Source organism: Rhinopithecus roxellana, chromosome 16 (assembly GCF_007565055.1).
Source record: "Rhinopithecus roxellana isolate Shanxi Qingling chromosome 16, ASM756505v1, whole genome shotgun sequence".
NCBI lineage: Eukaryota > Metazoa > Chordata > Mammalia > Primates > Cercopithecidae > Rhinopithecus > Rhinopithecus roxellana.
In genome coordinates, this window is record NC_044564.1 from 79,169,307 (window position 1) to 79,191,932 (window position 22,626).

General features: G+C 42.8%; 1 protein-coding gene across 3 annotated transcripts in view; it reads right to left on the reverse strand.

Moving 5' to 3' along the window:
• Positions 1-8,488: 8,488 nt before the first annotated feature.
• Positions 8,489-22,626, reverse strand: part of MOB3B (MOB kinase activator 3B) — a 206,080-nt gene continuing 191,942 nt past the window's right edge. For all 3 annotated transcript variants that reach the window (XM_010384450.2, XM_030920141.1, XM_030920140.1), the window contains exon 4: positions 8,489-13,925. In XM_010384450.2, the coding sequence (XP_010382752.1) occupies positions 13,896-13,925 (30 nt within the window). In that variant the 3' untranslated portion in view covers positions 8,489-13,895. The remainder of the gene's footprint in view (positions 13,926-22,626) is intronic.

Genomic DNA, 22,626 nt, shown 5'->3' on the forward strand with positions numbered 1-22,626 from the left:
AGTCTTTCATTGATGGGCATATGGGTTGGTTCCAAGTCTTTGCTATTGTGAACAGTGCTGTAATAAACATACACGTGCATGTGTCTTTATAGTAGAATGATTTATAATCCTTTGGGTATATACCTAGTAATGGGATTGCTGCATCAAATGGTATTTCTGATTCTAGATCCTTGAGGAATTGCCACACTGTCTTCCACAATGGTTGAACTAATTTATACTCTCACCAACAGTGTAAAAGCATTCCTACTTCTCCACATCCTTTCCAGCATCTGTTGTTTCCTGACTTTAATGATCACCATTCTAACTGGTGAGAGATTGTATCTCATTGTGGTTTGATTTGCATTTCTCTAAAGACCAGTGGTGATGAGCTTTTTTTCATGTTTGTTGGCAGCATAAATGTCTTCTTTTGAGAAGTGTCTGTTCATATCCTTCGCCCACTTTTTGATGGGTTGTTTGGTTTTTTCTTGTAAATTTGTTTAAGTCCCTTATAGATTCTAGATGTTAGCCCTTTGTCTGATGGATACATTGCAAAAATTTTCTCCCATTCTGTAGCTTGCCTGTTCACTCTGATGATAGTTTATTTTGCTATGCAGAAGCTCTGTAGTTTGATTAGATCTCATTTGTCAATTTTGGCTTTTGTTGCCATTGCTTTTGGTGTTTTAGTCATGAAATTCCTTGCCCATGCCTATGTCCTGAATGGTATTGCCTAGGTTTTCTTCTAGGGTTTTTTTTTTTTTTTTTTTTTTTTAAGACCGAGTCTCGCTCTGTTGCCCAGGCTGGAGCGCAGTGGCGCAATCTCGGCTCGTTGCAAGCTCCACCTCCCGGGTTCATGCCATTCTCCTGCCTCAGCCTCCCAAGTAGCTGGGACTATAGGCGCCCGCCACCAAGTCCGGCTAATTTTTTTGTATTTTTAGTAGAGACAGGCTTTCACTGTGTTAGCCAGGATGGTCTTGATCTCCTGATCTTGTGATCCACCTCCCAAAGTGCTGGAATTACAGGCATGAGCCACCATGCCTGGCCCTCTTCTAGGGCTTTTATGGTTTTAGGTCTTACCTTCAAGTCTTTAATACATCTTGAGTTAATTTTTGTACAAGGTGTAAGGAAGGGGTCCAGTTTCAGTTTTCTGTATGTGGCTAGCCAGTTTTCTCAACACCATTTATAAAATAGGGAATCCTTTCCCCATTGCTTGTTTGTGTCAGGTTTGTTAAAGATCAGATGGTTGTAGATGTGTGATGTTATTTCTGAGAACTCTGTTCTGTTCCATTGGTCTATATATCTGTTTTGGCACCAGTACCATGCTGTTTTGGTTCCTGTGGCCTTGTAGTATAGTTTGAAGTCAGGTAGCAAGTGCCTCCATCTTTGTTCTTTTTGCTTAGGATTGTCTTGGCTATGCAGGCTCTTTTTTGGTTCCATATGAAATTTAAAGTAATTTTTTTTGGCCGGGTGCGGTGGCTCACGCCTGTAATCCCAGCACTTTGGGAGGCCAAGGCGGGTGGATCACAAGGTCAGGAGATCGAGACCACGGTGAAACCCCGTCTCTACTAAAAATACAAAAAAAAAAGCCGGGCGCCGTGGCGGGCGCCTGTAGTCCCAGCTACACAGGAGGCTGAGGCAGGAGAATGGCGGGAACCCGGGAGGCGGAGCTTGCAGTGAGCCGAGATCGTGCCACTGCACTCCAGCCTGGTGGACAGAGCGAGACTCCGTCTCAAAATTAAAAAAAAAAAAAAAAAAAAAAGTAATTTTTTTTTTTAATTCCGTGAAGAAAGTCGGCAGTAGCTTGATGGGGATAGCATTGAATCTATAAATTACTTTGGGCAGTATGGTCATTTTCACGATATTGATTCTTCCTATTCATGAGCACAGAATGCTTTCCCATTTGTGTCCTCTCTTATTTCCTTGAGCAGTGGTTTGTAGTTCTCCTTGAAGAGGTCCTTCACATCCCTTGTAAGTTGTATTCCTAGGTATTTTACTCTCTTTGTAGCAATTGTGAATGGGAGTTCACTCATGATTTGGCTCTCTGTTTGTCTGTTATTGGTGTATAGGAATGCTTGTGATTTTTGCACATTGATTTTGTATCCTGAGTGTAGGGAAAAGAAAGAGAGATTAGACTGTTATTGTGTCTATGTAGAAAGGGAAGACATAAGAAATTCCATTTTGACCTGTACCTTGAACAATTGTTTTGTTGAGATGTTGTTAATTTATAACTTTGTCCCAGCCACTTTGTCCCAACTTCAAGCTCACAAAAACATGTGTTGTATGGAAGCAAGGTTTAACGGATTTAGGGCTGTGTAGGATGTGCCTTGTTAACAAAATGTTTACTAGCAGTACGCTTGGTAAAAGTCATTGTCATTCTCCATTCTCGATAAACCACGGGCACAATGTACCGGGAAAAGTCACAGGGACCTCTGCATTGGAAAGCCGGGTATTGTCCAAGGTTTCTCCCCATGTGATAGTCTGAAATATGTCCTAGAGGGATGAGAAAGACCTGTCTGTCCCCCAGCCCAACACCCGTAAAGGGTCTGTTCTGAGGTGGATTAGTAAAAGAGGAAAGCCTCTTGCAGTTTAGATAGAGAAAGGCCCCTGTCTCCTGCCTGCCCCTGGTAACTGAATATCTCGGTATAAAACCCAATTGTACATTGTTCAACTCTGACATAGGAGAAAAACCGCCCTATGGCGGGAGGCGAGACATGTTGGCAGCAATGCTGCTTTGTTATTCTTTACTCCACTGAGATGTTTGGGTGGAGAGAAGCGTAAATCTGGCCTACGTGCATATCCAGGCATAGTGCCTTCCCTCGAACGTATTTGTGACACAAATTCCTTTGCTCACGTTTTCTTGCTGACCTTCTCCCCACTATCACCCTGCTCTCCTACCACATTCCTCTTGCTAAGATAGTGAAAATAGTAATCAATAAATACTGAGGGAACTCAGAGACCGGTGCTGGTACAGGTCCTCCATATGCTGAGCACCAGTCTCCTGGGCCCACTGTGGTTTCTCTATACTTTGTCTCTGTGTCTTATTTCTTTTCTCAGTCTTTTGTCCCACCTGACAAGATATACCCACAGCTGTGGAGGGGCAGGCCACCCCTTCACCTGAGATTTTGCTGAAGTTGCTTCTCAGCTTAAGGAGATTTTGGGCTGAGACGATGGGCTCTTCTCTTCTCTTCTCTTCTCTTCTCTTCTCTTCTCTTCTCTTCTCTTCTTTTCTTTGATGGAGTCTCGCTCTGTTGCCCAGGCTGGAGTGCAGTGGTGTGATCTCCGCTCACTGCAAGCTCTGCCCTTGGTTCGTGCCATTCTCCTGCCTCAGCCTCCTGAGTAGCTCGGACTACAGGCACCCGCCACCATGCCCGGCTAATTTTTTTGTATTTTTAGTAGAGATGGGGTTTCACAGTGTTCGCCAGGATGGTCTCGATCTCCTGACCTCGTGATCCGCCCACCTCGGCCTCCCAAAGTGCTGGGATTACAGGCGTGAGCCACCGAGGTTTTCTAAATATACAATCATGTCATCTGCAAACAGAGACACTTTGACTTCCTCTTTTCCTAATTGAATACCCTTTATTCCTTTCCTTGTCTGATTGCCCTGGTCAGAACTTCCAATACTATGTTGAATAGGAGGGGTGAGAGAGGGCGTCCTTGTCTTGTGCTGGTTTTCAAAGGGAATGCTTCCAGTTGTTGCCCATTGAGTGTGATATTGGCTGTGGGTTTGTCATAAACAGCTCTTATTATTTTGAGATGCGCTCCATCAGTACCTAGTTTATCGAGAGTTTTTAGCATGGAGTTGTGTTGAATTCTATTGAAGAGTTTTTCTGCATCTATTGAAATAATCATGTGGTTTTTGGCATTGGTTCTGTTTATGTGATGGATTATGTTTACTGATTTGCGTATGTTGAACCAGCCTTGCATCCCAGGGGTGAAGCTGACCTGATCATGGTGGATATGCTTTTTGATGTGCTGCTGAATTCAGTTTGCCCATATTTTACTGAGGATTTTCATATTGATGTTCATCAGGGATATTGGCCTGAAATTTTCTTTTTTTGTGGTGTCTCTGCCAGGTTTTTGTGTCAAGATGATGCTGGCCTCCTAAAATGAGTTAGGGAGGATTCCTTCTTTTTCTATTGTTTGGAATAGTTTCAGAAGGAATGGTACCAGCTCCTCTTTGTACCTCTGGTAGAATTCGGCTGTGAATCTGTTGGTCCTGGGCTTTTTTGTTGGTAGGCTATTAATTACTGCCTCAATTTCAGACCTTTTATTGATCTATTCAGGGATTTGACATCTTCCTGGTTTAGTCTTGTGAGGGTGTATGTGTCCAGGAATTTATTCATTTCTCCTAGATTTTCTAGTTTATTTGTGTAGAGGTGCTTATGGTATTCTCTGATGGTAGTTTGCATTTCTGTGGGATCAGTGGTGATCTCTCCTTTATCATTTTTTATTGTGTCTATTTGATTCTTCTCTCCTTTCTTCTTTATTAGTCTGGCTAGTGATCTATCTATTTTGTTGATCTTTTTAAAAAAGCAACTCCTGGATTCATTGATTTTTTTGAAGGGCTTTTCTTGTCTTTATCTCCTTCAGTTCTGCTCTGATCTTAGTTATTTCTTGTCTTCTGGTAGCTTTTGAATTTGTTTGCTGTTGCTTCTCTTGTTCTTTTAATTGTGATGTTAGGGTGTTGATTTTAGATCTTTCCTGCTTTCTCCTGTGGGTATTTCATGCTATAAATTTCCCTCTAAACACTGCTTTAGCTGTGTCCCAGAGATTCTGGTATGTTTTCTTTGTTCTCATTGGTTTCAAAGAACTTCTTAATTTCTGCCTTAATTTTGTTATTTACGCGGTAGTCATTCAGGAGCATGTTGTTCAGTTTCCATGTAGTTGTGCAGTTTTGAGTGAGTTTCTTAATCCTGAATTCTAATTTGATTGCACTATAGTCTGAAAGACTGTTTGTTATGATTTCCATTCTTTTGCATTTGCTGAGGAGTGTTTTACTTCCAATTATGTGGTCAATAATGGATGAGGTGCTGAGAAAAATGTATATTCTGTTGATTTAGGGTAGAGAGTTCTGTAGATGTCTATTAGGTCTACTTGGTCCAGAGCTGAGTTCAAGTCCTGAATATCCTTAATTTTCTGTCTTGTTGATCTGTCTGACAGTGACAGTTGGGTGTTAAAGTCTCCCACTATTATTGTGTGGAAGTCTAAGTCTCTTTGTAGATCTCTAAGGACTTGCTTTATGAATCTGGGTGCTCCTGTATTGGGTGCATATATATTTAGGATAGTTAGCTCTTCTTGTTGCATTGATCCCTTTACCATTATGTAATGCCCTTCTTTGTCTCTTTTGATCTTTGTTGGTTTAAAGTCTGTTTTATCAGAGACTAGGATGGCAACCCTTGCTTATTTATTTATTTTTTATGTTTTATTTGAAACGGAGTCTTGCTCTGTCGCCCAGACTGGAGTGCAGTGGCGCAATCTTGGCTCACTGAAAGCTCTGCCTCCTGGGTTCATGCCGTTCTCCGGCCTCAGCCTCTGGAGTAACTGAGACTACAGGGACCTGCCACCATGCCCGGCTAATTTTGTTTTTGTATTTTTAGTAGAGACAGGGTTTCACCATGTTAGCCAGGATGGTCTCAATTTCCTGACCTAGTGATCTGCCAGCCTCGGCCTCCCAAAGTGTTGGGATTACCGGTGTGAGCCACCATGCCCGGCCACAACCCCTGCTTTTTTTTGCTTTCCATTTGCTTGATAAATATTCCTCCATCCCTTTTTTTATCGAGTCTATGTGTGTCTTTGCATGTAAGATGGGTCTCCTGAATACAGCACACTGATGGGTCTTGATTCTTTATCTAATTTGCAGTTGGTGTCTTTTAATTGGGGCATTTAGCCCATTTACATTTAAAGTTAATATTGCTATGTGTGAATCTGATCCTGTCATTGTGATGCTGACTGGTTATTTTGCCCGGTAGTTGAATCACTTTCTTCATAGTATCGATGGTCTTTAGAATTTGCTGTTTTTGCAGTGGCTGGTACCGGTTGTTCCTTTCCATGTTTAGTGTTTCCTTCAGGAGCTCTTGTGAGACAGGCCCGGTGGTGACAAAATCTCTCAGCATTTGCTTGTCTGTAAAGGATTTTATTTCTCCTTCGCTTATGAAGCTTAGTTTGGCTGAATAGGAAATTTTGGTTTGAAAATTCTTTACTTTAAGAATGTTGAATATTGGCCCCCACTCTCTTCTGGCTTGTAGGGTTTCTGCCATGAGATCCGCTCTTAGTCTGATGGGCTTCCCTTTGTAGGTAACGCGACCTTTCTTTCTGGCTGCCCTTAACATTTTTTCCTTCATTTCAACCTTGGTAAATCTAACGATTATGTATCTTGGGGTTGCTCTTCTTGAGGAGTATCTTTGTGGTGTTCTCTGTATTTCCTGAATTTGAATGTTGGCCTGTCTTGCTAGGTTGGGTAAGTTCTCCTTGATAGTATCCTGAAGAGTGTTTTCCAACCTGGTTCCATTCTCCCCTTCACTATCAGGTAAACCAATCAAATGTAGGTTTAGTCTTTTCACATAGTCCCATATTTCTTGGAGGCTTTGTTCATTGCTTTTCATTCTTTTTTCTCTAATCTTGTCTTGACACGTTATTTCATTAAGTTGATTTTCAATCTCTCATATCCCTTCTTCCGCTTGATTGATTTGGCTATTGATACTTGTGTCTGCTTCATGAAGTTCTTGTGCTGTGTTTTTCAGCTCCATCAGGTCATTTATGTTCTTTTCTAAACTGGTTATTCTAGTGAGCAATTCCTCTAACATTTTTTCAAGGTTCTAGCTTCCTTGCATTGGGTTAGAACATACTCCTTTAGCTTAGAGAAGTTTGAAACCTACTTCTGGAAATTTCTCAAACTCATTCTCTGTCCAGTTTTGTTCCCTTGCTGACGAGGAGTTGTGATCCTTTGGAGGAGAAGAGGTGTTCTGGTTTTTGGAATTTTCAGTCTTTTTGCACTGGTTTTTCCTCATCTTCATGGATTTATCTAACTTTGGTCTTTGCTGTTGTTGATCTTCGCATGGGGTTTTGGTGTTGATGTCCTTTTTGTTGATGTTGATGCTATTCCTTTCTGTTTGTTAGTTTTCCTTCTAATAGTCAGGTCCCTCTGCTGCAGGTCTGCTGGAGTTTGCTCGAGGTCCACTCCAGACCCTGTTTGCCAGGGTATCACCAGGGGTAGGCTGCAGAACAGCAAAGATTTCTGCCTGTTCCTTCCTTTGGTAGCTTTATCCCAGAGTGGCACCCTCCAGATGCCAGCTGGAGCTCTCCTGTATGAGGTGTCTGTTGACCCCTTCTGGGAGATGTCTCCCAGTCAGGAGGCATGGGGGTCAGGGACCGACTTGAGGAGGCAGTCTGTCCTTTAGCAGAGCTCAAGTGCTGTGCTGGGAGATCTGCTGATCTCTTCAGAGCCGGCAGGTAGGGACATTTAAGTCTGCTGAAGCTGTACCCACAGCTGCCCCTTCCTCTAGATGCTCTGTCCCAGGGAGACGGTAGTTTTATCTATAAGCCCCTGACTGGGGCTGCTGCCTTTCTTTCAGAGTTGCCCTACCCAGAGAGGAGAAATCTGGAGGCAGTCTGGCTACAGCAGCTTTGCCAAGCTACAGTGGACTCCACCCAGTTCAAACTTCTCAGCTGCTTTGTTTACACTGTGAGGGGAAACCTGCTTACTCAAGCCTCAGTAATGGCGGACACCCCTCCCCTCACCAAGCTCGAGCACCCCAGGTCAACCTTAGACTGCTGTCCTGGCAGTGAGAATTACAAGCCAGTGGATCTTAGCTTGCTGGGCTCCATGGGGGTGGGATTTGCTGATCTAGACCACTTGGCTCCCTGGCTTCAGCCTCCTTTCCAGGGGAGTGAACACTTCTGTCTCGCTGGCATTCCAGGTGCCACTGGGGTATGAAAAAAAACTCTTGGAGCTAGCTTGGTGTCTGCCCAAACGGCCGCCCAGTTTTGTGCTTCAAACCCAGGGCCCTGGTGGTGAAGGCACCCGAGGGAATCTCCTGGTCTGCCAGTTGTGAAGGACATGGGAAAAGCATAGTATCTGAGCCAGAGTGCACCATTCCTCCCGGTATAGTCCCTCATGGCTTCCCTTGGCAGGGGGAGGGAGTTCCCTGACCCCTTGTGTTTCCTGGGTGAGGCGACACCCCACCCTGCTTTGGCTTGCCCTCCATGTGCTGCACCCACTGTCTAACCAGTCCTAATATCAGCTGGGTACCTCAGTTAGAAATACAGAAATAACTTGCCTTCTGTGTTGATATCTCAATGCAGAAATAACTTGCCTTCTGTGCTGATCTCTATGGGAGCTGCAGACTGGACCTGTTCCTGTTTGGCCATCTTGCCAGCCACTCGTGTGTTTTCCAATGAACTTTGAATTAGTTTTTGTAGAATTAGCAGTTTTCCCTTTATTTACCTGTTCTAGGACCATTGCAAGACAACCTATTAAAGAAATAAACCAAGCATTAAAAAAAGACAGATTAGATAATAGTTATATGTTTTTTATTTGTGACATTTGAATATCCAAGCTCACATATAACTGATTTTCTAAATATCCTTTAGTTTTATGTTGCTTTTCTAATTGATTTAAGTGTTAGTTTTCCTTATAGTCAAATGCTTAATACAATCATAAATGGAACTAAAAATATAGTAAACATTTCTTTTTCTGATGTATGTAAAAAAGATACAGCAAAACTCTGAAATCAGATCACTGTAAGCTAGTAAAACAGGTGAATTATTTGATTAGAAATGGACTCTTCTTTCATAAGTTATGCAAATCCTTATGTAGTCATTGAAAATTCTTACTCAGAATTAATACCTGCCCAGAGGGAAATAGCCTATTATAAAAGCTTTTTGTTAATATATTTTTTAAGGCAGGAAAACAATCATTATTTCCAAACACACTTTGTTTGTCTAATTCTAGGAGAGAATCAACAATTTCTTCAAGGTCCAAAATGATAAGAACAAGAATGACAACAGTGTTAACCAAATGATACCTCCAACTCCTTTTAGTGATTGTGCCTAGGTACACATTTCCTCAAAGATAATGGCCATACTTTCCCTACAATGCTTTTGTTTTTGTTTTCTCACAGTGTGATACTCATGGAGTATGGAAGGGACATAAGGTTTAGAGACCATAGGAAGCAATTTGCTTCCATCAATGACCAGAATGATGGATTGACATAAATCAGCACAAAAAGATAAGAGTAATTCTATTCAGGTCCCTTAATGTTTTGCCAATTAAAGGAGTAGTTAAAAAAAAAAAAAAAAAGAAACAACAACAGTGTAATCTTTAGCAGGGATGTTAAAGGTAAGAAGTCAGGAAGATAAACCAAAATGATTGAATATGATAAAGAATTTTGCATGGCAATTAAAATAGAAAACCTGTAAATGTAGAAAAAGCGGGTCTGGACTTAGCAAAGAGATAATATAGTTTGGAGAAGTCATGAAATAAGTTCTCTTCATGTTCACTGCTGGTAACATCCATAACAGAGAGTGATGTGGAGAGCTTTGGGAAGGTTTCACGTTGAGTTACATCAGTGGTCAACAATGGAGCAACAAGACTGCGTAGACGATGCCACCCTAGGAGAACTGCAAGGGAAAGGAGGCTGAAGCACAATTGGTAATAGCCTTCAGATATTTAATGGATATGCAAATAAAGCTCTGATTAATTATATTTTCACTTATCTTATTATATATCATCTTTGGACCTTTCTAAAAGTGGGACACTAGAAAAGATCTACTGAAACTCAAAGAGAATACTTCAGCTCGAGTTGAATGGAACTCAAGATGTTGTGGAGAGTTCAGTGGGTTGGTTATACCAAAGAATGCTGTAGAATTTCCATGCCTGAAGATCTGTAAGAGGAGTATAATTTTTTCACCAGGGAAGTTACTGATGGTTTGAGAGATAGAAGGAATTGATTAAGAAATCTCTCAAAGTTTCTTCCACTTAACCTGGCTCTGAGACTCTGGGTCTTTGGAAATGAGAAAATACCCAGGGAAGAGAAAAACGAACAATTTAAGAAACAGGAAATGACTCTAGATCAGTATTTCTCAATGATAGCCATTTAAGACATTTTCTTCCTAATCATCTCTCCCTTGCACCATCACCACGAAATTTTAATACCACGTAAATACTTTGTATCTGTTTATGTACTCGTGGTCCTTTGGAGGGTCATAACCCACTGTACTATCTAAGGGTTTTCCCAAAGAAACCAACTGACAATTAGGGAGTGTGTGCTCTCTATAAATAAACTATGGGCCCAAATGGGAGGTCACTGAAGATGGGAGAAAAAATAAAAGCGTTGAATATTTCACCTCTGGCTACAGGGAATGTACAAATCCTCACTTGCTCACGCACTCACATACTGCCTGCACATGAAAACTTCCTTCTTCCCCTCCCTCCTGTTACATGGAAAGGAATGAATGTTTTGCTACTGCTATATCATCTGACTGCAATGACTATAATATTTTGGGGAACCTGGACCTCCTTGAGAACATTAAGAAATGAATGTATGTATGCACAGCCTCACACTATAAATGTACGTATCCTGAATTTCAGAGCTTAATAATGAATTATGGAACTTGATAATGATTGGATCAGGCAGACAACACCTGATCAGTCCTAATATCAGAAAAGAGACAAATAGACACTATGTGCTTCCTGAGCTGGGGCAGTAGGAAGGAAACAACATTACACATGTAGTTGTCTTGGAAAAAAACATGTAACCTGTATCTCGTAATGAGGAAACAATCAGTAAAAAAGTCTAGATTGTGGGACATTCTACCAACTTGCCTGAACTCTTCAGTGTCATGAAAGACATACCACACACACACACACACACACACACTGCACATCATACACAAACACCATCCATCACCCACCACTCAGACACACACAAAAGGGCAACTCTAATCGATTAAAGGAAACAAAACAGAATGACAACTACATGTGACGTATAATTCTTGATTGAACCTTGGATTTTAAAATAAACAGCTATAAAGGATATTTTGGGGACAACTGGAGAATTTTGAATATGGATCATATATTAGATTTATACAGTATCAGTGTTCACTTTCATGGGTGGGAAAATATTGCAGATTTATAGGACAATGCTCTTATTAAAAGGAAGAATATGATGAAGTATTTTACATTTTCATGATGTCTGCAACTTATTTTCAGAAGGTTCAAGAATAAGAATGTGTATTTACAGTGAGAAAGAAAATGTGAGGCAGGTGCGGTGGTACATGCCATAATCCTGGCTACTCAGGAGGCTAAGGGGGAAGATCACTTGAGGCAAGGGGTTCAAGGCCAGCTTGGGTAAAACAGGGAGAGACCCCTTCTCTTAAAAAAAAAAAAAAAAAAAGGAAGAAAAGAAAACAAGGCAAAATGTTAACAACTAATACACTAAAGGCTGTAAGGGTACTCACTATCACCTTTCAACTTTGTAACTTTTACTTAAAAATTTCCCAAAATTAAAACAAAAGTAGAAAAAGAAGGCGAGCAGGACAGGTTAGGAAGACAAAGGAGGGTTGTCAGTCTCTGACCCAGACGGCTGAAGTTCCATTTATAACAGAGATGAACAGTTAGATGCCGTCAAGCCAAGGAGATAAAAATTGACTGCAGAGATTTTCTTCAGAATGTGCCAAAGTTCTGTGGGAACAGGAACATTCTGTAATTAAAAAAAAAAAAAAAAAAAAAAGAGTAGTTTGCCAGAATTTACCCTAGAAGAGTTCATTAGTGCAATTAACAATACAAGCAGGAGGAAATTGTTCCAAGAAGCTTAAAAACACTTGGATTTTTAAATTGAGTGGAAATTTCATATGCACAGTTAATACAAAATAACCTTAAAAAGAGTGAATAACAAACGTCTCCAGATTCCAGCCTCCTGCTTGATTATGCATTGCTGAAATGTAGGAACATATTCAACTTTTTAATGCAAAAATCCTGTGGCGTTCCATGGTGCACAGCTACAGAGTTCCTCCGGGGCATGGGTTTCGTCGTCACCTCTCTGTCCCACTGTACTGCATTCCCATCTGGTAACTGCGTATTACAGACGCTGGGACTTAGGGACTCTTATTTCTGTTCTCTGGATCTCTATGATGGTCAGATATTCTTTGGGCCAAAACTGATGTAAGGAAAAAACTTTGCCTATTTTGTACTCTCGAAGCTACTTTGAAAGGAGGAAAAAAGTATGTTAATTGTTGACCAGCGCACAGCAACATGGTGAGGTAGCAGCAATTGGATTCCATGAGATGACCTTTATGAGACACAAAGCAAGGTTCAGGCTGCTTGGTTAGGTCAACAGAGAATGCCACCGTACCCACAGAGAGAGCCCTTTCTTAGCTTGGACAAAGATTTCATGATTCTAGGCTTTTGTGGCACCCACAGATGGCTTTAACACATTATGTATAATAAAACAAAATCAGAGTCATTCAGTTATTCTTTAATCATTATTACATTAAAATACACTAATACATTCTTATCTACTTCCCTCCACCAACAAATATTTTGCTAAATTAAAAGGATCACTGGAAGTATTATGACCCCCTCGTCACAGGCAGTCAGAACCACCACAGTTTTGTGAATGAATCAGAGAAGGCAACATTTCATCAACGAAAACTCATTTAAGTTTCAAAAGGCAGGATGTAGTACAGAATGCATTATTCTGACTGTCTTCTGGAATAGAAAAATTGGAAAGGATGAAAGAAGGAAGTTAGCTCCAGCTCCACCGTTACCTTGGCAACCATGGCACAATCACAGGGGCAGACATTAATTTTGTGCTGTAACATAACATGGCAGAGGAGTGGGGAGTGTGGAGTGGGGAGAGAATGACGGCTGGGTTTAAACGCTCAGAAGGCCAGTGGGGAGGGTTACAAGTCAGTCATCTGGGTGTTAAATCTACACGTACCAAATAACCAATTTTACTTTTATTTTTTCACTGAAATGTTAGTATTATGTAGAGACAGCCACGACTCCCTGCTCTTTAATCAAGAACAAACACTGCAGTAATCATGCCCAAGGCTCCCGCTGATCATTCTTAGTCATTTAGGACTTTTATTATTTATTTCTCTCCTCTGGGAAACAGGAAAGAATATCTTCAACTGAAGAGACAAAGAATGACGGTGGTTATAAAAATACATTCTGATCAGGTGAACTGGTAACTTGTCAGCTTTACGCTAGTAACCAGTCTCTTCCCTGCAGTTAGAATGTGAAGACCCTGTTTGGGGCAGAGACAAGCCACCCCATGGAGTGTCCCTGATAAAACTACTTATTAGGGAAATACTATGGATGCCTAGGCAGGGACAGTAGGGGGGTGTGGGGGATGGGGGATTCAGGTCTCTCAGAGCTCCACAGCCCTGCAGTGTTAAACCACAGACCAGAGCAGGAGCTTTTAGAGACCTGAAAGGAAGGTTTATTGCATAAAAACTTGCTGCACATCCAGAGGTCCAAAATTCACCCGGCACTTAGAAAACCAATCACAGAGAAGTCGGCCAGCTGACAAGACAGATAAGTGGAAAAATACAAACAAGCATCTCAGTCTCAAAACCTGAATTCCAGTAAAGCTTAGGTGGCAGGTCGCAGGCAGAACTGTGCCATGTGTGGAAGTGCAGAGGCTTCCTCGTGGACAATTCCCCAGCCAGAACAATCAAGGGACTGGTCCTTCTTTCACGTTGTGATCTGCTTGGTCCACAGGTCTGGGCGAGCAGCACTCAGAAGGTTAAGAGCACACAAAGTGAGTGGGGAATGTCTCTCAGGAGTCACTGCTTGCCTCCACCTCTGCTGCTCCTGGGAGTAGGTGTGTCATTTAAGCCAGGGTGGTCCACCTCCTGCCCGCTCAGGGCTCCAGGAGGAAACAGCTTTCCTTTCTTCCAAAGGGTGAGGTGAAGCATTAGTGACACATCCTGCTCGTCATCTCTTTCTGGAAAGCAAGGGGAAAAGGATGGTTAGGAGAAACTAAAAGCAGAGCAACGATTTGATGAAGGATCCTGAAAATGCTCTTGGAACCTCGAGAGCCTGTAAATGAAAGGTTGCAAGCACGGTCCATGAATAAGGCTTAGCATGAGGATATGTTCTGTTTGGTCTGCAGAATTTTTTTTTTTTTCCATTAAGGCACTGTTTAAAATTTTGACTCTTGTATCAAAATTCAGGTTGCTTGCTTTTTCTGAGAAATTGCAAGATTTTGCAGCTTCTGAACAACTGGAGTTGAAGGATGGTTGTCCTCTTCAGCAGGAGAATTTGCTTTCCAGTTTGTCCCAGTCCCTGCCACTCCCACCTGACTTCCCAACAGGAACCATGGAGCACTTATGAACTGATACAGTAATTGGATTGGGACTGCTAGTTTTCTTCAAGTAGGGAAAGATTTCTTTTAAGTTTCAATCAAAGATGGAAAAATAAAGGATACGTGGGTATAAGTCAAGAAAAGCAGGAAGGAGGACTTTTTTTTTTTTTTTTTTTTTTTCTCGCTCTGTCGCCCAGGCTGGAGTGCAGTAGCGCGATCTCGGCTCACTGCAAGCTCCGCCTCCCGGGTTCACGCCATTCTCCTGCCTCAGCCTCCCGAGTGGCTGGGACTACAGGCGCCCGCCACCATGCCCGGCTAATTTTTTGTATTTTTAGTAGAGACGGGGTTTCACCATGCTAGCAAGGATGGTCTCGATCTCCTGACCTCGTGATCCGCTTGTCTCAGCCTCCCAAAGTGCTGGGATTACAGGTGTGAGCCATCGCGCCCGGCCGACATTTTTTTTTTTTTTTTAATAGAAATGAATAATACACCAAAGTGTCTGACGTGCATCACCTGCCTGGCTCTTGTGGGTATTTATAGATCCCAAATGAGCCATCCTTTCTCTTCCCCTGGGGCTCTGCACAGGTTGAGTCTCACGCCTATGGTCTGCTGCTACCACATCCTGCGCCTGACCCTCTTCATTTGTCAAATTGCCATTCATTTTTCCACCTCAGGTAAGGTGACTTCTATCTGCTGGGAGACCTTCCCGCACTCCTGCCCCACTCGCTGTGGACATAGCCACTCTCTCCTCCTGTGCACATGCTGATTCTTACGTGTAGTGTATGAATTTGTACATTTCTGTGTGTGTGTGTGTGTGTGTGTGCTGGGGCTCTGGGCATGTCTGTTGGCCCTGCTAGACTGAGAGCTACTAAGTGCCAGGAAAAAGCAGCACTCATTGACTCACCCCATGCGCTTTCATCTTTGTATCCCCCGCCCCTGGCACTGTGCCAGGGTAGTGGCTCCTCTTTCATCTCCCAGGATGGTCTGAGGAGCAGGCTAGTAATGAGCCCTGTGCCATTTAGCATCTTGAGAAGACAAGTTTAATGTCATTTTAATTAGACGAATGATCTCCTTCCAAGTTCCACCTGCTGCGGAGCTGACTGCAGCTGCTACATCTCTTGCATACTGACCTGGACTGCCATATCTGATATAACAGGAAACATCGAGAAAAAGGAGCCTGAGCGTGCGAGTGCCCAGGTGTTCAGGGAAGCTTCCTATTCGAAAACCATACAGATGTGCTGGTTAAAGAAATAACAATAGACAAGGTAGAATCTAGGCATTTTTGCATCTCTGTAATTATTAAATATAGGCAGTTATATATATATATATATGTGTGTGTGTGTGTGTGTGTATATAATTTTTAAAACTTTTTCAATTTTTTATTTTTTTGATAGGGTCTTGCTGTTGCCCAGGCTGGAGTGTAGTGGCAACAGCTCATTGCAGCCTCAACCACTCGGGCTCAAGCTATACACCCACCTCAGACTCATGAGTAGCTGGGACTATAGGCACATGCCACCACGCCTGGCTAGTTTTTAAATTTGTTGTATAGACAGGATTTCACCATGTTGCCCTGGTTGGTCTCAGACTCCTGAGCTCAAGCCATCCACCCATCTTGGCCTCCCAAAGTGCTGGGATTACAGGCGTGAACCACTGCACCTGGCTTTTGACTTAATTTTGATGACAGAGATGAGGAAAACAAGATGGAAATGCAACAAGTGCATGTGTGTGTGTGTTTGAGAGAGAGAGAGAGAAGAGAGGGACAGAAAGAGAAGGAGGGAGAAAGTGTGTTCATGGAATAAACAGAATTTTAGCTTTATTAACTTAATTATTTGTAATAGGTCAGTACTTTTGGAGAGAAAGAAGCTAGCAATTGTTAAGTACCTATAAAATGCCAGGTCCTTTGGGGTGGTTATACCATTGCGTCTGTGTAACTCTAAGACAAGGAACTACGACCTCCATTGGACAGAGGAAGAATCCCAGTTTCAGAGCCGAAGCTATTTGCTCAAGGTAAATGGGTAAGGTACAGAATGCTCAACAGTAACCGCTGCTTTTATTAAACAGAGGCTTGCTGTTTGCCAGTTCCAGTGTCTACTGCTCTACAGATATTACACTTTGTGAAATAAGATTTGCCATCTCTACTGTACTGATGAGGAAAACTGCTCAGGGAAGGAGGGTACCTTACCAGGTCACATAGGAAGTTGCAGGCCTAGGGTTTAAACTCAGGTCTATCTGACTGCAAAGGCTTGCTCTTTCTACTATACCATGTGATTGTAGGTAAAAGCCTCTAAGATATTCTTATGAATATGCAATCGGATAATACATATATTAACTGACATATATAATTATAGGTGGTTGCAGTTGTTCATGAATTTTCAAAATGCCACAGATTTTTTTCTTTATCCAGACTGACGCCAGTTTGAATTATAGGCACAACGGGCAGAACAATTATGCCACTGAGAGACTATGGACACTAGAAATACGGAAGAGTCTTTTTTTTTTTTTTTTTTTAAGCAGCAGATTAACAGTTTCAGAGAGGCCAAGGGGACTTATTCAAGGTCACTGAGATGCAGGATAAAAACTGTTTCCTGGGATGCCTCTTAAATTCATAAAGGGAATGTATGGTTGAAATAGCAGATTAGAAACTTCAGGAAAGACATTTGAGTTGGATCCATCCTTCAAAGCTCTACAAGACTCTGCAAGCTGTATTCTAGCACTTGCCCACTTGGTGGAGCCAATGAGCTGTTTAAAAAAAAAAAACAACTCGTTTAAATAAATAGCCAATGCTAGGTTCCATCGCTTTCTTCATCGGAGCCCTCCCGCAGGCATCTAGCAGGGCCAAACGAATTCTTCCTCTCTAGAGTGTGGCCAAAATAACTTCTACCCAGGGTGCTCTTTACAATGAATTTGCCATTGCTGGAGTTACTGAATGCCCTATGATGTATTAAGGCAGGCCACTAAAGAACTCCAAAAGGTGCCTTTTAATAAAGGCTTCCGCAGAGGTGATGAGAATCTCCTGAGAAAGTTCCTGGAGACTGTGCTTGGCTTGTATATGAAGATTTTTTTAAACACCTGAATTTTTCAAAATGTGTTCTTAACAGAAGAGTAAAGTAGAATCTCGGTTGTGGTCACTCAGTTTCATTTGTTTTACAATAAAGCAGTAATTGATTCTATGAAGTCCCTCGTTCTCCACTGTCAACAGAACAAATTTCATCCTCTGAAGCCTGTCAAAGACAGAGGACCCACCACCCACTGCTCACCTCCTGCTGAATTCCCTCCCACTCACCACACCAGCCAGGCAAACTAGACTTCTCCAGGTCTCCAACTGGCCAGTTTCTAGTGGTCTCTTATATCTGGTAAATGTTTTCTGCCCTTCTCTGCCTGGCAAATTTTGACATCCTTTAAGATGCAATTTTCAGCTCCTTTCTTGGGTATCTCCATCACTTTGCACACATTTGCATTACATCACATTGGAATTCGTCATTTCAGTTTTGCCTGAATCTGAGAAGAACCATAATGTTTTTTAGTATATTAATGTATGATGGATATTTTATTTAAATTGCATAACAGGATGTATTGTTTGGTCCAGTTATTTTGAGAAAAAATATAAACAAAAATATGGGTCCAATATGATAAATTTATCTTTGGGTGAATACAATTGTGTATGTTTTCTATTTCTAATTTTTTTTGTCCTTTGCATAGTCTGAATTTTTAGATATTTTTGATATGCATGAATTTTTTTCTAAGAAAACAAGACTGGTTATTTAAAAAACAAAAAGGAAAGTAGACAGAGATTCCAAACTGAAATCATATTTCACTTTAGAAATGAAGTTAAAATGGCATTTGCCTAGTTTTTGTGGGGATGGTGGGGGTGGATGAAATCAGCCTGTCTTTTACATAAGATACTCAATTTTTTCTGTTCTGATCTAAACATTTTTTAAATTTAAATCTTCTTTATGCACTTGTTAGCAATTGGAAGAAGTTTTTGATAGCCATTGAACAAACCTCTGTGAACTCTGAGAGTCAAATCTTACTCTGATCTCAGTGTACCCATTTTTATAACTGGTAGTTAGTGGAGGGGTAGGTAATAATGATTCAGAGAAGTAAAATGACTTATTCCAAGTCACACAAACACTCTCTGACTTAGGCAAGACTACAAGGAAATCAGCGCTCTCAGTTTACTGTACTACATCATCACAAATTTTAGTAATCTAATTTTCTTTTATTTTGTTGAGACGGAGTCTCACTCCAGCCCAGGCTGGAGTGCAGTGGCACCATCTCAGCTCACTGTGAGCTCCGCCTCCTGGGTTCAAGCAATTCTCCTGCCTCAGCCTCCAAAGTAGCAGGGACTACAGGCGCTCGCCACCACGCCCGGCTAATTTTTTGTATTTTTAGTAGAGATGGGATTTCACTGTGTTAGCCAGGATAGTCTCGATCTCCTGACCTCATGATGCGCCTGCCTCAGCCTCCCAAAGTGCTGGTATTACAGGCGTGAGCCACCGCGCCTGGCCCAAGAAGCTAATTTTCATGTGGAACATATAAAGAAGAACACTTGATGTTTACTAGGGGTCAGTCATCATGCTTGCACAGCAATTTTAATAAGTTAACTCTAGGTATTATGAAACAAGAGCCAAAAAGCAATGACATCATCACAGAGTCATAGGCTGCTGTTACAGCTGGGAGGAAACATGGGTGCCACCTATCCAAAAGTTTAATTTCAGAGATGTGGCAACTCAGACCATCAGAAAGAAGTGACTTCCCTAATGTGGCAAAGCTAATTAGTGGCAGAACCAGGACTGCTGGCCTGTGGGCTCTCTGACTTCACATTGATTCGAAGGAGGCAATTTGTGTAAACAAGGATTTCTTAGAGCTGGCTTGATGTGCTGCAGGTAAAATCTTTATCATCTTACAGTGCTCCTAAACTCCATTAATGGCTTTTGATAGTTTTCAAACCAAGTCTCCACTGTAACATACGATGCTCTTCCTGATCTAGACTCTTCTCAGGCAACTCAACCGCATCCCCCATCAGTGGCCGACGCTCCTTTCGCCCATGGAACCCACAACAACTCCATACATATGCTCCTCTCTTCCCAGAATACCCTTCTCCCATTGCCAACACCCTTTAACACTCTCGACCAGCTGCCATCTCCTTAGGGACACCTTTTTCTACCCTCCCACCCTGTCCCCAAGGAATCCTAGGTGCTCCTCTTCCAGATTCCCTCAGTGCCCATGGCACCTTTCCCACTGTTCTGCGACTGTTTATCACATTCCTGGTTTCGGCACCAGGCTGCTCTTGAAGACAGAAACCCTATCTTGTATTTGTGTGGACCCTGGTGCTCAAGACCTGGCACATACTAGGTGCTTAAAAAATATTTAATTAAACTGAAATCCAACGAAGAGGAACACTTACTAGGTCTACAGACCCTAGTAAAATGAGAGGTGGAAGGAAACACGCATTTCATACCTACAATGGTGAAGGCACTTAGACTTACTTTGTGCACTTTCTCACAACTTTATGAACGAGGCTACTTTTGCTAATTTACAGATGAGGAAAAGGAGGCCCAGAGATTTGAAGTAACTTGCCCAAGTTCACCCAGCTAGTCAGTGTAAGAACAATGATTTAGTGGACTCAAAACCAAAAATAAGCAAACAATACTCTGCTTTCATTACCCTGCTGGACGGAGGAGTAAAAGAAAAGGAGTGAGGCTTTTTGTTTCTGTTGTAAAATATATAAGTGGGGGAAAAGCTACTACAGCAGCATTTCAAAACCCATGTCTTCTTTTAATCACCAGCTTCCTGCTAACTCTGAGACACCAGGAGAAAGGGGGAAGAAGAAATACTTGAAACAAAAAATAATCAAGGAAGAAAAGCAGCATGAAGAGATGTAAAAGACTCCGCAGTGTGGTAAGGAGCAGGAGAACTCTTGGTGCTGGAAACTTTGGAAAAATGACCTTTATATACATGAACTCCTGCCCCTAGTAACCACCATTAAACAGCCAATGGCTTAAAGCAGGGCAGTGAGCAGTACACGTCTCTCAGGGCCACATCTGACATTATGTTGTGTACTTCTCACTGCCCATTTTTAAGCCATTGGATGTTTAATGTTGGCTACTAGGGGGAGGAGTTCATGTATATAAAGGAAATCGGGCTCTCCTCTAACACAGCGCGCCTGCACACATGTATAACACATGTGCACACATCCCTGAAGTAACGAAAATAGAACAGAAAGTAGGAGAGACTCATCTCCCCCAGCACCTTCTCCAATAATGCAGCTTCGACAATACATTTAAAAAGTAATATCAAATGTGATTTTGCTGAAAAGACATGAGGAAAGCGGCAAGTCCCCTGGAAAAGGCCGTCAAAAGGTGTTGCTCATTTCACAAAGTGCCTCCCTGTCCATTAATCAGCAGTGCAGCCTCAGTCCCAGCTACCAGCCCCATGCTGGAGCTTGGCCCTGTGGCCTATCGTCAGCCCCATCTCTGCTCAGATAGGGACACACCTGGAAAAGTGCAGCAGAAGTACAGGAGTCACATTTCTGGCTGGGCTGGGGGTGGACAGCACCAAAACCCTACAACTGGGAACAGTTCCATTCCCCACAGCAAGGCTCAGGCCCTCTAGGGGTAGAGGCCAGGTCAGAGAGAGGACTTTCTTGATGCCTTTCAAATCACAAATTCTACTTCTTAGAGACTTAAACATCTCCAGATTGCACCCATATTTCATTTGCTTCTTCTGTGATGGGTGTGGATTGAGAACATTGACCATCTTGAAAATTCCCTCTCTCATGGCTTTCCCCTGCCCTTTCCGCCTCCATTCCAAACAGCTGTGCTGACGGGGTCTATGCCAAGGTTTCACGGCCCCCTCCCAACAGGGTCCTCAGCTCCTGCCAGCACTCACTTCCCTCAGGCCACGTTTCCACACTCAATGTTACACCAACATTTTGCTATTTCCTTATCTCAAGATCTAACCCACTTATAGCAAAAGCAAGTCCCTCTGGACAGGGTAGTTTTCCTGGGGAGTGATGAGGATGAGACCAAAGACAATGAGCTGGCATCAGCAAAGGATTCGGGTTCTCAGCTATACCGCGTGGGCCCATTTGAAATCATCTCAGACTGTAGACAGGGACAGCAATCAGTGAGGTTTCTTCTAGTGTCGTGGCACTATGAGAGGCATGGTGATACTGCTGTCAAAAGAATCCCAAGGCAAGGGCAGGTGTGTTTTCAGGGGCTGTGGAATCAGAGGCAGTGGTATTGTGGTAAGGCATTCGATGATCAAAATCAAAACCAACTGTTCTCTCCGAATCGTCCAGTTTGAAGGGCTCAGAATTCCCCATGGCACCATGCTGCCTGTGGTCCTAGAGGTAACAGCCACATGATTCCAGTGTGCACCGAGGCCCAGAAGCACCACTCTCTAATCCCTGCTGGTGTCATCAAGAGCACTGGCTGGAAAGGTACTGCTGAAGGTCTAGGGAGGAATAAAACTGTTTTCCTGCATCTCCATTTCCTACCAGATCAAGTCCTCCACTTCCCATGACTTGCAAGGATTTCTGGATCTGCTTCCCGCCCCTGTCTGCCGCCTTGCACACACCTTGCTTCTGTGTATCCTGCATCTTTGCATGCTTGTTCCTTCTGCATGGAGAGCCCTATTTCCTTGTTTCGTCCAGAGCACTCCAGTTCCTCTTTCCCAGTCCAGCTTGGGTGTGGGTGAAGCTTACAAGCCGCCAAGATGGGAAACAGAGCAATTCCCAGAAAGGGAGCAGAACTCTGGGTGTGATGAAAGAGAGAAAGAGGATCCCAGCAGGGCCCCAGAGCTGGTTGCTAAGAATTTGCCCTGGCAGCCGGCTCTTCTTCAGATGGGGGTGCAGTTCTACTTTGAAGGGGAGTGTCTCGCTTCAAGGAATACCCAGGAAAACCATCAGGCTGCTTGCTGCAGGGAAATCTCCAGAAAAACAGAGAAGAGAAAAAAAGAAAAGAAAAACAAACAAGCAAATACAAAACATCCCAAACAACTCTCCAGCCAAGTCCATGTGCAAAGCGGGAACTGTGGAAGGTGGGAACAACAGCAGGGCAGCTCTTGCCCGGCCTCGGGCACAGGGAGGCCACTGCGTCACTGTCGGGACCACAGCTGTCCAAACGAGGCTGGCTCCCCACTTCCTGTGGTGTTTCTCTTTTCGCTTTCTAGAATCCAAATCGCTGTATGTATCAGAGGAAACAATGGCCTTTTCCCAAATGCCTTGGCAACTCCAGGGGAATGACCCCTCCCACCCCGACTCGGGTGGACAGGCAGGTAACTCCACAGGTGGGGCCTCCTGGGGCATGACTGTCTAAGGATCCCTCAGTTGCACCCA